The sequence below is a fragment of the Periplaneta americana genome, chromosome 6 (assembly GCF_040183065.1).
Source record: "Periplaneta americana isolate PAMFEO1 chromosome 6, P.americana_PAMFEO1_priV1, whole genome shotgun sequence".
Lineage (NCBI taxonomy): Eukaryota > Metazoa > Arthropoda > Insecta > Blattodea > Blattidae > Periplaneta > Periplaneta americana.
The window spans coordinates 118,458,160-118,471,863 of NC_091122.1; the positions used below are offsets into that span (position 1 = coordinate 118,458,160).

General features: G+C 33.2%; 1 protein-coding gene across 8 annotated transcripts in view; it reads left to right on the plus strand.

The window, feature by feature from the left end:
• ACC (acetyl-CoA carboxylase) overlaps positions 1-13,704 on the plus strand; it is a 230,243-nt gene that overhangs the window by 199,688 nt on the left and 16,851 nt on the right. For all 8 annotated transcript variants that reach the window (XM_069828828.1, XM_069828829.1, XM_069828826.1 and 5 more), the window contains 7 exons: positions 282-402; positions 1,786-1,994; positions 3,331-3,474; positions 4,783-4,903; positions 6,345-6,538; positions 9,565-9,700; positions 9,781-9,958. In XM_069828828.1, coding sequence (XP_069684929.1) covers positions 282-402; positions 1,786-1,994; positions 3,331-3,474; positions 4,783-4,903; positions 6,345-6,538; positions 9,565-9,700; positions 9,781-9,958 — 1,103 coding nt within the window. The remainder of the gene's footprint in view (positions 1-281; positions 403-1,785; positions 1,995-3,330; positions 3,475-4,782; positions 4,904-6,344; positions 6,539-9,564; positions 9,701-9,780; positions 9,959-13,704) is intronic.

Consider the following 13,704-nt stretch of genomic DNA (forward strand, 5'->3'; position numbering starts at 1 on the left):
CTTCAAGCATAATGTTAATGCGTTATGAAAAAATGGTGGAGTTATGGCAAAAAAATCGGGAGATCTCTGCAAAAATCTGCTCCTATACTATCTTTGTTCACCAAGAATTGTAATTAAACTTGCTGGGATTTCATGTGTGAGAAGTCAGTGTTATTCTCATTAAAAAACTGAAACGGCTGAAGACGCCTTTTGAAGTAACCAGTATTTTTCTTTTGCGTACCTTTTTTCCTTTTCTTCGAATTTTCCTTTGTTTTTGCTGACACATCCTGCTTTTCTTTCAGGGCTTCAAATATCTGTATCTGACACCAGAAGATTTTACCAAAGTATCTGCCATGAATTCTGTTCGTGCTATTCTAATTGAAGATGAAGGAGAACCTAGATACAAGATTACAGATATTATTGGTAATTATAATTTAGCAGATAATAAAAGTAGATTTTTAAATGATCTGCAACTTACTGAGAATTAAGATATAAATAGTTTAAAGGACAACCTTCAGTGTCTTTATTACTAGCTAGAATAGAAATTCAGTGTTTTATCATAATCAGATCAAATTTATGTTTTCTGCCATCAGACAGGATTAGTCATTTATATACCTTCAGAACATCATAGTGTCTTTCCCCTTTTGATCAATATAATCGATATTCTTAGACTATTTTCTGTAGTCAGGTAGTTTGCATTCGTTGTGATCTTAATTTTTTTTTCTTTTGTTCCTAATTCTTTGGTTGCAAGCAAAAGGTGATATGTCAGTTTTTGACGAATGAAATTTTGTTATATGTTATGCATCCTGATGGTATTATTATTATTGTGGCAAAAAATGACATACATATCTCTATTATTTTCCTTTTTAATCCGTTGTAATTAATCATGATTCCTATGATTTTACATGGTCATTCAAACTCTAAAATACTTGCTCCTGAAAAACTGCAGGAAATGACATTTCGACTGACTGTGAATGCCATTGCCAATGACTTCATGCTCAACATATACCAATACACAACAGAGTAATAAACTGCTACCTCAGCATACATATTGGCCCAGATCACATATATACCGGATTGCTCAGCCTTATAGGCTTTGATAGCAACAACTTTATCAATTTCACTATGCTTCCATTTAGCAGTCGTTCTTAATCAACGGTGGCGATCCTGGTGGTTGTTCTTTTCCACATGTTACCGTTTTTAACATGGGGATGGCCAATCTGTTATATACATGTGATCAGGAGTATTGGGCAGAGTAAGTAATGATCGTCTATTTTCTTTTTCAAAAAAAGTTAGAATTTCAAAACACATTTTTTCCTGGGATAACCTTGACAGTTACATAAAAACACTATTTAATTTTTTCCTTCAGTTATTTATACCCTAGCACCAGTATCTTTTTAGCAGTTCATGTCGTTTACATTCTGTATATATGTGTGTTATTAATCTTAATTTGATTTTTCGTCCAGTAGATTGAAATTGCTACTGCTCTGATAACCAATTTTTGCAATCTGGGTTATTCTAAACTTTTTTCTTTGAATTTTTGGAGCCATAAAATCAAAGTTGGATTGACTGTCACTTTATAAAATTTAAGAAGTATTTCTTTGCGTGCTTCATCTATTAATATGCGTTTCATTGTTTTACATATTTGCCTGTATGTATTTATTTCAATACGAAAGTCTGTCATCAGTGATGTAATTTATTTAACTCCAGGCTTTTAGGATGTTTCATAATGGATTATTATAACTTTAACTGCAGTGCATGAGAAGTCACAGTTATATTTTCTTAAGTTCAGTCAATTAATTGCAGGGAAGGATGATGGGCTTGGAGTGGAGAATTTGCGCTATGCTGGGATGATAGCTGGTGAGACATCACAGGCATACAAAGAAGTGGTGACCATTTCCATGGTGACCTGTCGAGCTATCGGTATTGGTTCCTATCTTGTTCGACTCGGACAGAGAGTAATCCAGATAGAGAATTCACACATCATCCTTACTGGATACAGTGCTCTTAACAAGGTAACAGTGAACTGTGTTTGTTTTCATATTCCTCAGAGTGGTGATATTAGTTACAGCTGTTGTGAAACTAAAGCAAATAACTAACATTTGTTAATAAACAGTGCTGTCTGAAATAAATTGTACATATCTTCTCATTATATATTTGACCAATAATTTAAAATGAACGGTCTGATGAAGTTCAGTTTAAGTGAAATTTTTGATGGACAAAGATGATGTTGTACAGACTTTCAATAGATTATGGCAGTACTTTTTTTTTATTCTACCTTGGTGTTACCTATGTTTCTTCTTCTTCATCATTATCATCACGGAGCTAAAGTAAGCACAATAAGTAAGTATTCTGCAGGTCACACTAACTTAAAATGTATGGTATCGCAACTACAATTTTGTTTTTGAAGAAATGAATGCAAGTGATGATGAGAAGTCAAGAAGTAATAATTATTACCTTGCTATAATATTTATTTCTCTCTGGAAGGGGGAATATTGTACACTTCTGTCAGATTTACAGTTAACCATTGCAGGTGATGGTTATTCCCCTCAGTCACCCCTCATTCCAGAAATAAATACCGTACTATATTATTGTATTTTCTCGAATAACCTACACCCTCGAATAAACCGCACACTCCACTTCTGAAAGGGAAAGAAAAAAAAAAACTTTCTATTCTACAAAATGTATTCACAACAAATTTAAAATAATTATCATTATTAAAAACAAAATACAGTTCGGTTAACAATCATTTTATTTTGGAATAGGCTCCTCCAGTCTCTGATGCAACTTTCACTTACATCAAATTTTACAGGCTGTAGCACGATTTCCATGTTCCTCTGCATCTTTGACAATTTTAAGTTTTCCACTGCTAGTAAAGGTTCATACATTTAGTGGTACTCATTTTCAGAATTTAAAATATGAGATTCACAAACTATACACTTACCACACTTGAACCTGATTCTGACACATGTATTGCTAATTCAAATTGCAATGTTAACAATTCAAATAACTGTACAAAAAGATAATGGCATGTGCTACCACCTTAGGAGTTGGGCTGGAGGAAAATTTCATTCCAAATAAGCTGTGCACCCGTGTTTTTTACTTGTATATTTTGAGAAAAAAGTGCATGGAGTATTTGAGAAACTACGATAGTTTATCTCTACAGAATTAAATGTTACTCTCGAAGTATTCATCTTAGACATTTAGAAACGAAGTTACCTCTGTGCAAATACTTAATATTATATTGTTCATGTGGTCATAGCATTAAACACAAGGATTGAAATTTATTAAAATCACATATCCCGGTATGCTTAATTATTGTGTATGAAATGTTTCGTTATTACATTCCAGCTCCTCGGAAGAGAAGTGTATGCGTCAAATAATCAGCTGGGTGGTATTCAAATCATGTACAATAATGGCATCTCCCACAAGACAGATGTTCGAGATCTAGATGGCATCTACACTATATTGAAATGGCTCTCATATATTCCTAAGGTAAGGAAAAAATTCATTACTTACTAATAAATTCAAAATTTATATATAAACTACATGTTGCATTTAACGTTCTAAATCGGTAAAAGAGACATTCTTAAAGAATTAAGTCTTGTTAGTCAATGATTTTACAGCATTCCTTTGTGTATACAGATGCATATTTCAATGAACAAAATTATATTTTACCAAACATTTCACCTTTTTTATAAGAAAATGCATATTTTGTTAATATTTTCCATTTTTGAGGTTAACATATTTTGTTTTGTGGCAATGATTACTTCACGAAGAAATCGTTTTCATGTTAGTATTCAATGCTTAACTTCGATAACCTTACTTTTTTTGTTTTCTACAATGTAGACCTATGTGTACCAGTACTGGTAATGTACAGTTTTGTAACATAATTGTTACTTAAACAAATTGCGTGTAAAGTGGAACATTCTTGCACAAGTGAAAATTACACAAGTGCAAGAATCTTCATGCCACACACACATAACATACAGTATATAGTTTGATTTATTACCGTAACAGTAGAACCCCTTTATAACAGATCTCTGAAGGATTTATAAAAAAAAAAAAAAAAAACTTGGATACAGGATCCACACAACTCGAAAGAACAAAACAAGCAAAGCAACCACTCTGTGAAATCAATGCAAAGCTAGACCATAAAGAATAATGGTGCTGCACGATGCCACATTATTATAATTTGAGATGCACTATCAAATATGCCGGTACTGTTGATTATTGAAAGTAGAGTCGATATTTCGAGCTTCATTATCACAAAATTACTTGAAAAGTACCGGTATTCCTTAAAAGTGGGATTTTCTTAAAAACTGAAATTAATTACATTATTCTTATGGCAATTTGGCTAGGACTTAACAAATTATTCCTTAAAAACGGGAATGTTAAAACGGGGTTTTACTGTATATATAATTCGAGAAATATATTTTGAAGTTATGAGAACAAATGACAAGATTGACCATACAGACTGTAAGTAATATCGCAGTGATAATCATATATCCACTGAATTTGATCCATGTACATAATCTTCATTATTGTTGGTATACATCGAATTTTATAATATAAATTCAGAGATTTGATTTGCTCATTATTTTACTTGATGTTTATTATGAAGAAAAATGTAATGTAATAAGTCTTGGAATTGTTTTTATTTCTCTCTTCATCTACTTTCCTTTTCAAGTGGTTTGTAAGATACGAAGCCTTCACTACTGTGTTCTACATTAAGATGTGTTGTCATAGTGCTTGATAGCCAGACACTTCTCAAGTATTAATTTATGAATACCTTTCCCTTAGGACAAATTGTCTCCAGTGCCTTTTATAAATCCAGTTGACCCTCTGGACCGAGAAGTAGGTTACATGCCAACAAAAGCTCCTTATGATCCCAGGTGGATGCTAGCAGGTCGACAGAGCCCAAGTAAGTACAGTGCCATTCAGTTATCCTATGTGTATACATCAGCTTGTTTCAATTTGTCTCCTCCCCCGCATTTGCCCATGGTATTTTTATTTCTGCTGCTCTTATTCTAACTTATTCCATAATTGACTTCTGTAGTTGAAGGCAGACGTTAAATAAAGTGATTACCGTAATCATTGCCAAGATTAGCTTGACATAGGGCTTGACTTGAATCATTTTCTGCCATAGCGACATTAGTGACACATTCAATATACCGGTACCATGATATATTTCTAAAATGAAGTGTAAATTTATAAATATATTGGCTAAAATCTTTTGAGTAGTTGGTTGGTAACCAATACCTGCAAATATGGTCTGGTTGATGAAGACCTCATAGACTCTGCTGGTATGGCAGTGTTGAATTGCTGCTCTTAGATAGGATATTTGTGATTCAGAATTTGTTACTTCTGTGATAAGCTCATAAACAAGAACGATGATTTAGATTATAGCCTACTGTGCTGCATTTTTTATTAATTTCGTATGTTACACACTTTACAGTATTACAGCTTGTAAGCATTCAATATATCAATGCTGTCGAAGTCGTACAATAGATCATTTTCAATATTACTTGAATGTTCGATGTCGAAACAAGCTGTGATTATCTCGTGGAATGTCAGATACTCATGATTTTTTCCCTAAAATGTTTTCTTCATATATGAGTCGTTCAGAGCAAACGTGGTGTAAGTCAAAATTGGGTAATGAGGTTTAAAGTAAAAATTCTGTAACATACAGCAAAAAGTAGCAATTAATATGTCCTTCTTGCTATCCACTGACTACTAATAGTTGAAATAAAGTGAATATTAATTGCTACTTCGCGCTGTATTTTACAGAATGTTTACTTTAACCCTCATTACCCATTTTTGACTTACACCACTTCTGCTCTGAACGGCTCATATAATATGCACCCTGGATTTTTAATCCAAAAATTATGGAAAAAAGTGCATCTTTTACGCTAGTAAATACGGTATTTTAATAGTACATTTTGTATAAAGGAAACACCTTGGTCTAAACTAGAAGACTGTGGGTGCGTGCTCAAATTGACTACAGTATGTTAACTATTGGTGCAGTGAACTTACATAGTCAGTTTCTTGGTAAAAGTGACCAAGTCCAAAATGCAAAATTGTTGGGAAAAGGCTTTTAAAGGTTTAATGATCCATCCAAAGATAACTGTACTTCTTTAGATGTTAGTAATAAGTTATTTTGAAGGTAAATGTGCTATATTATTGGTTTTTAATTTTAAAATTATGTCTTAAATTTTCATATAATGCTTGGAAGCCTTGGAATGTGACTTGGTCACTTTTACCAAGAAACCGATGTGCAATATTTTTTTAACATTGGCATTTCTTTCTGTATACTCCCATGTATCTCTCCAAATATTTTAATACTTACCTTTCTGTTGTTGCAGGTAATTCCGACGAATGGGAGAGTGGATTTTTTGATCGTGGATCGTGGGATGAAATCATGCAACCATGGGCACAGACTGTCGTGTGTGGCCGTGCCCGTCTTGGTGGCATTCCTGTTGGAGTCATAGCTGTGGAGACTCGAACAGTGGAGCTGAATCTCCCAGCTGATCCTGCAAATCTTGATTCAGAGGCTAAGGTACATTATGTCTGCAAAGGAACAGTAGTATTGCACGATCTTCTCTTTTCTTACAGCTAAGAGACAGTCACTTTCATTTTCATTCTTATAAGCCTTTAGACTAACGAATATTAAGTACACAGTCACATTATGAATTCAGTTTTGGACCCCAAAATCTCCACATACGTCCATATAAAGCAAAATCTAATTAGGTCTTCTTACCATACACACTTCAATATAAAAATTGAAGTTATTCAGTTTGTGTTTTGAATTATTGAGCGCACGAATTTTCAACCTATACTTACTTACTTATGGCTTTTAAGGAACTCACAAGTTCATTGTCACGCTCACATAAGCTTGCCATCGGTCCCTATCCTGTTTTTGAACAAGATATGGCACCTCATCTCTGCTGTCTCAATTTTTCTTTTGTTTATCAGAATTAATGAAAAGTTACATGAATTTTTTAAAAGAAACAGATGGTACAATTTAAGTAAATTTACTCCATTGCCATAATCTGTTTTCACGTTAGTGGCCGATTCTTTTTTCTCAAATTTCTCAATTTTCTTTATTATAACCATTTTCTTCTGTTTTCCAACCATGATAAGATATGTGAAACCTGGTAGAATTGAAAAAAAGAACTTTATAAAGAACTCCGAGTTTTTCCACCTATTGACTAATTTTTTTGTCTTTCCAATTTACCTATAGCAATTTAAATGGTGCTTGATCTTGGTTCCAAGTAAATCGTAATTGCAGCCTATTGTCATAAATTGAATGTTAACAATATTGTATTGTGTCACTGGATTTATTACATTATGTTGCTTTATATTAAGAATATTATTTATTTAGTTATTTATTTATTTATTTATTTATTTATTTATTTATTTATTTATTTATTTATTTATTTATTTATTTATTTATTTATTTATTTGTTTGTTTGTTTGTTTGTTAGGCCGAAGCCCCAATTACAATTGACAGTACAGATATTTGTTTAAAAAAAAAACATAGAATTGCATGTAACATGAAAAAAGAGATAAACAGATACAAATGCAAGATACAAGTGTAATTACAAATTAAAAATTAAAAAAAAATAAAAAGCAAATAGCCTACTACCTAAATAAAAGACGCAGATGTAGATATAAATGAAAAATACCAAATAAAAATAAATTAAAAACAGTTAAGTATAGATATCATAGCCAAAAATGTAAAATGTAGCTATAATTGGCAAATTACAGAGTAAATATAACACTATGTTAATAAATTCAATATACAGTATTATCACAGTTTAGTATATACAGTTGCGAAGCTTGGGATGATTTTTTGCAAATCTCGCGATAGTTGCTAGATGCTTGGAGCGCTGTGAGTACTAAGAACAATAGACTGTCACTGCCATCGTGATTTAATACAGGCCGTAAGGGAGACCATGTAACTGGCTTAACCTGATCATGAAGGGTGGCGTTTCAACCATATAAATTAGTTGGAATGCATAAAGAGTAACATATATTTCTCTAAAATGCAGTGTAATTGCATTAATAAAATTTAAAACAATGATTATGAGACACTTCAGACATAAATCACTTGCGAGTTAAGATGAAATATTATTTTTGGTGTGAAAATTACGTTATTCGTATGTGTAATACTTGCCTTTATTTCTATTAAATATTGCGAAATTCTTGTACATTCATTTATGCACGATTCAATAATTTTCAGTTGCACCGCACGGATATTTAGATATGTTGAAATTATAGGTTATGTTTACTGTCCCATTGCCCCTTTCTGTCTAATTTTAGTGGTCTCCAATGCCCTGCCATCCATATGGACATATTATAGATTATGTTTACTATATCTTATATTCCTAAATTCGCAATTATACATTATAATTAAGCATAACGTCATGTATGATACTCCGCACATTCAATTTGTCTATATTTTAATACTACAATTGAGTATTGAATTCTACTACCTAAGAGACGAATAACAATCGTACATACACTAATTTCATAGGAGTGGTATGATAAATTTTCTGTCTTTATTAAGGAAGGTAGATGTGCTATATTAAATCACAATATAAATTCTTTTTTATTAAACCTCAAAATAGCTTCCATTCTAAACTTAAAATGTTGATGCGAAAAGATTATGTTAATATGTAAAATTCTATTCACATTAAAATAACACAGTTTTGTAATTATTTCTTCCACACAGGCTATTACGCAACAAGAAGTAAAGGGAACTTATGGATACATTACACTAAATAAAACTTAGCTATGATATGTAATAAAGTTATAATATAATAATTCACTGAGCTCCATACACTGCAATAGAAAACCTGAACATATATTACGGCCTGGTCTAGATCGAAAAGGCATTGACTGTGCCGTATTTCGCATTGTTGTGAAAAGTTGTGTAAACTGTAAAATGTTCGTTATCGGTTGTAATAACTGTAAATGGCTAAAAATACAGTAATTTCAATAATAATATGGGACAAGGAGACGTTTGTAGTAATGTAAATTCTAAGAAAAAGAGGTCAGAGTTATCCTTCTTCCGAAAGATCCAGGAAGGTGAGTTTATAAAATATAATATATACTTTATGAAAATAATATATAAACCTTATGTATTTCTTATTTCAATAGTGGAAGGAAGGTGTTAACTTTTCAAAAGAACACGATATCAAAAGTACAATACATTTTATCATCTGCTAGGGAAAGTGTCTGTGATGAGGCGATAGTAGCGATCCTGGTGGTGAGCAACTATCTGTTGATGCATATTTCAACTGTCTATGTTTGCATATTTAGTAAGTATTGAGCTTCGCAACTGTATATACTAAACTGTGGTATTATATAATAGGCCTAATAGGCTTAATTTATTTATTTAAGAAATTCACTACTACAGAACACATTGTTCACATTGCAAGTAAAAAGAGAAAGGAAAATTCATAAATGAATAACTTGCAAATCAAACAATCTGGTCATGAAGAATTGAGAGTTTATTGTAACATTTTAATTATATGCTGAGACACATAAGAGAAATATAATTGTTATTGCTTTCCACAGACTGTGTCACAAGCGGGGCAGGTCTGGTTCCCTGACTCTGCCTACAAGACTGCTCAAGCTATCCAAGACTTCTGCCACGAGGACCTACCACTCATAATCTTCGCCAACTGGAGAGGATTTTCAGGTGGAATGAAAGGTAAGCTTTCTATAATTTCCTTCCGGTGTAATAATGGTTGTATTGTGTGTATATTAGTAACATGCAACTGTTGTGTACAGACATGTACGAGCAGATAATGAAGTTTGGGGCCTACATAGTGGACGGACTACATGACTACAACCAGCCCATCCTGATATACATTCCACCGAATGGAGAGCTGCGAGGTGGGGCTTGGGCTGTTGTTGATACTACCATAAATCCACGACACATGGAGATGTATGCTGATCCAGAGAGCAGGCGAGTAACAGTACAGTTGTCCCTGGCCAACATTGCTAAAATAGGCTATTATCCCTAAAATAGACACTATAAAACTAGGTGAGGCTCTTTTAAATGAGTTAAAACGGATTTTGAATTAAGTTCCCTAACTTATGTATTTATACAAATGGCTTTTAAGGAACCCAGAGTTTCATTGCCGCCCTCACATAAGCGTGCCATCAGTTCCTATCCTGAGCAAGATTAATCCAGTCTCTACCATCATATCCCACCTCCCTTAAATCCATTTTAATATTATCTTCTCATCTATGTCTCGGTCTCCCCAAAGGTCTTATTCTATCCGGCCTCCCAACTAACACACTATATGCATTTCTAGATTCATCCATATGTGCTACATGTCCTGCCCATTTCAGACGTCTGGATTTAATGTTCCTAATTATGTCAGGTGAAGAATAAAGTGCATGCAGTTCTGCGTTGTGTAAATTTCTCCATTCTGCTTTAACTTCATCCCTCTTAGCCCCAAATATTTTCCTAAGCACTTTATTCTCAAACACCCTTAACCTCTGTTCCTTTCTCAAAATGAGAATCCAAGTTTCACAACCATACAGAACAACTGGTAATATAATTGTTTTATAAATTCTAACTTTCAGCTTTTTTGAGAGCAGACTGGATGATAAAAGCTTCTCAACTGAATAATAACACGTATTTCCCATATTTATTCTGTGTTTAATTTCCTCCCGAGTATCATTTATATTTGTCACTGTTGCTCCAAGATATTTGAATTTTTCCACCTCTTCAAAGAATAAATTTCCAATTTTTATATTTCCATTTCGTACAATATTCTGGTCACGAGACATAGTCATTTACTTCGTTTTTTCGGGATTTACTTTCAAACCTGAGTCGTCATCGTTATAATCCATCCTTGTCATCCGAGGCTTCTGTTGAGACTTGAAAGCAATGTGAAAATGACGCTCAATGGGTTGCTAGCCCAGAGAGGTGCAATTGGTGGGGTTCCCACCTATACAGCATTTCCTCTGCATATGACATTTCAGTTATACCGCTGATACAAACTCAATAAGCATTACGACAATATTATCAGTGAGGAACAAAATGGTTTTCGTCGAGGAAGGTCCTGTTGTGATGGATATTTCGCATTGAAATTACTGATTGAGAAACATAGAGAATTTAATCTAGAAACGCATATGGCATTCATTGACTTTAAAAAGACTTTTGATAAAGTTAATCAGAATAAATTACTTCAGATTTTGGCAGATGATCAAGTGCCTCAACAGATTATACAAAATATTTACAATATATATAAAACAACCATCATAGCAATTTGAAGCAACAATAAACTTTCACAGTGGCGACCCATTTATAGTGGAGTACGACAAGGCTGTGGCCTTTCACCACTTCTGTTTATTATATATATATATATATATATATATATATATATATATATATATATATATATATATATATATAGAATCATTCAAGATTGGCGACAGACACGCCATGGATTTATTCCAATTAATCGAAATTTGCAGCTTGATGCTTTACTTTTCGCTGATGATTTAGTTCTCATGGCATCAACTGAAGATGATTTACAATATTCAGTACACAATTTAAATATGGTCAGTGAAAAATATAACATGGAAATTAATATTGAAAAATCGAAAATCATGTCATTTTGTGGGAAATTCCCTGTACCAAGTAAAATCTGTTTGAATAATAAAATAATAGAAAGAGTAAATACCTTCATTTACCTTGGCTATACACTATCACCTTATGATGAAGTAGATATTGCTGAAAAAATATGTAAATATAATAAAACAATGGGGATCATTAATAAAATCATGAAACCTTCACTAGTACAAAGACACACAAGAATAGGCTTGTATAAAACCTTAGCACAGCCAGTATTAAGCTATAGTAGTGAAGCGTGGACTGTGAAGAATAAAGATGTCAGTAGAATAACAGCAAGTGAGATGAGGTTTATGAGAGCAACAGCTGGATATACTTGCTGGGATCATAAAAAAAATAAGGACATAATGCAAGAACTTCAAATAGAACCCATTATACAGTTCGTCAGCAAATATCAACTTCAGCGGAAGGGTCATCTCGAATGAATGAATCGATGCAGAATTCCAAAAGCACTGTTTCATTACCATTCATATGGCAAAAGATCTCTAGGCCGTCCAAAGAAGAGATGGACTGAAAATTCTAGTTTGAGACCGTAACAGGCCACTTGGCCTAATACTTGTTAGGAAGATGATGATGATGATGATGACTTTCAAACCTATCTCTTTACTTGCTTCAATTAAAATTTCCGTGTTTTTCCTAATAGTTTGTGGATTTTCTCCTAACATAGTCATGTCATCTGCATAAACAAGGAGCTGATATAACACGTTCAATTCCAAACCCTCTCTGTTATCCTGGACTTTCCTAATGGCATATTCTAGAGCAAAGTTAAGAAATAAAGGTGATAGTGCATCTCCTTGCTTTAGCCCACAGTGAATTGAAAAAGTATCTGACAAAAACTGGCCAATACGGACTCTGCTGTACGTTTCACTGAGACACATTTCAATTAATCAGACTAGCCCTAACTTATGTATACATTAGTAAAATAGAAAAAAAAGGCCGATGTCCAAGCTCTAGTAATTATTTAATTGCACTATAATTATTATAAATATTTTTAGTTCAGCTGTTGTTAACTAATGCTGAGTTCTTGGAAATAAAGCATTAACTCGTAAGGGGCACTTTTTCCAAGCCTCTAGTTCCAATCCACAGTAGTTTCACAGTACCTCTAGTTCCAAATCTTAGTTTCCCAACTAATTTTTCCCACACATCCACTTCCAATTAGCAATAGTTTCACAACACCTCTACTTCCAACTATTCTTTCTTAAATCTACATTTCTTGCTTGTTAGCATTGTTGCCAGTTTCCATGACTATACAACATTCATACATGGCTGAAGTGGTAACTTCTCGTGGCTGAGAAACTTTGGAAGTGTAAAAGAATATTCATACATGGCTGAAGTGATAATTTCTTATAGCAAAGAAAGCTTTCTGCACTTAGACAGTTTCCTGTGTTACAGACGCAAAGGTAAGACAAAACATACCGAAAGTGTAAAGCTATAACTACAAGTAATGGAACTAGAATTGCCTTTGAAGGGTCTTACTGAGTCTGTACATAGTGTTATGCGCCTAAGCAGACACAGGGACGATGTAAAATCAATTGGGGAATTGGATAGAGTATCAGAAAATCGCATATGAATTTGTCGAAGGAAAAATTTGTAACATTGTTGCCACACTCAGTGAATACAAAGAGGCAAATGATGTAAGATATTGACATTCCACTGGGAACAATATCTCCTAAATTTTACTACAGAGAAAATAAAATTTATATGTAATTAAAACCATCAGTAATAAATCATTGTAATCGTTTCTCAATTTACGTAAAAGTTTGTAAGGCAATCATTTCAGCCACAGATCTGAATGTTGTAACTGCTGATCTGGAATGTATAGGGATTAAATTTGGATTGTATAGTGGCTTTTCGTACTTTCAATTGCTGCATTTTTAGCAATTTTAATTTCAAATTTTCCTCAAATTTTAAATTTATGACGTATAATATAGAATATTTTTATTTCTAGTTGTTCTCTTTTAGTTCTCTTCTTTGCTATTGTGTCTGCAATCTCATTAACACACGCTCCATGGTGTATTGATGCCCACTGATTCAATCAAATTGTAGTGTTAGGTGAAGTCTTAACA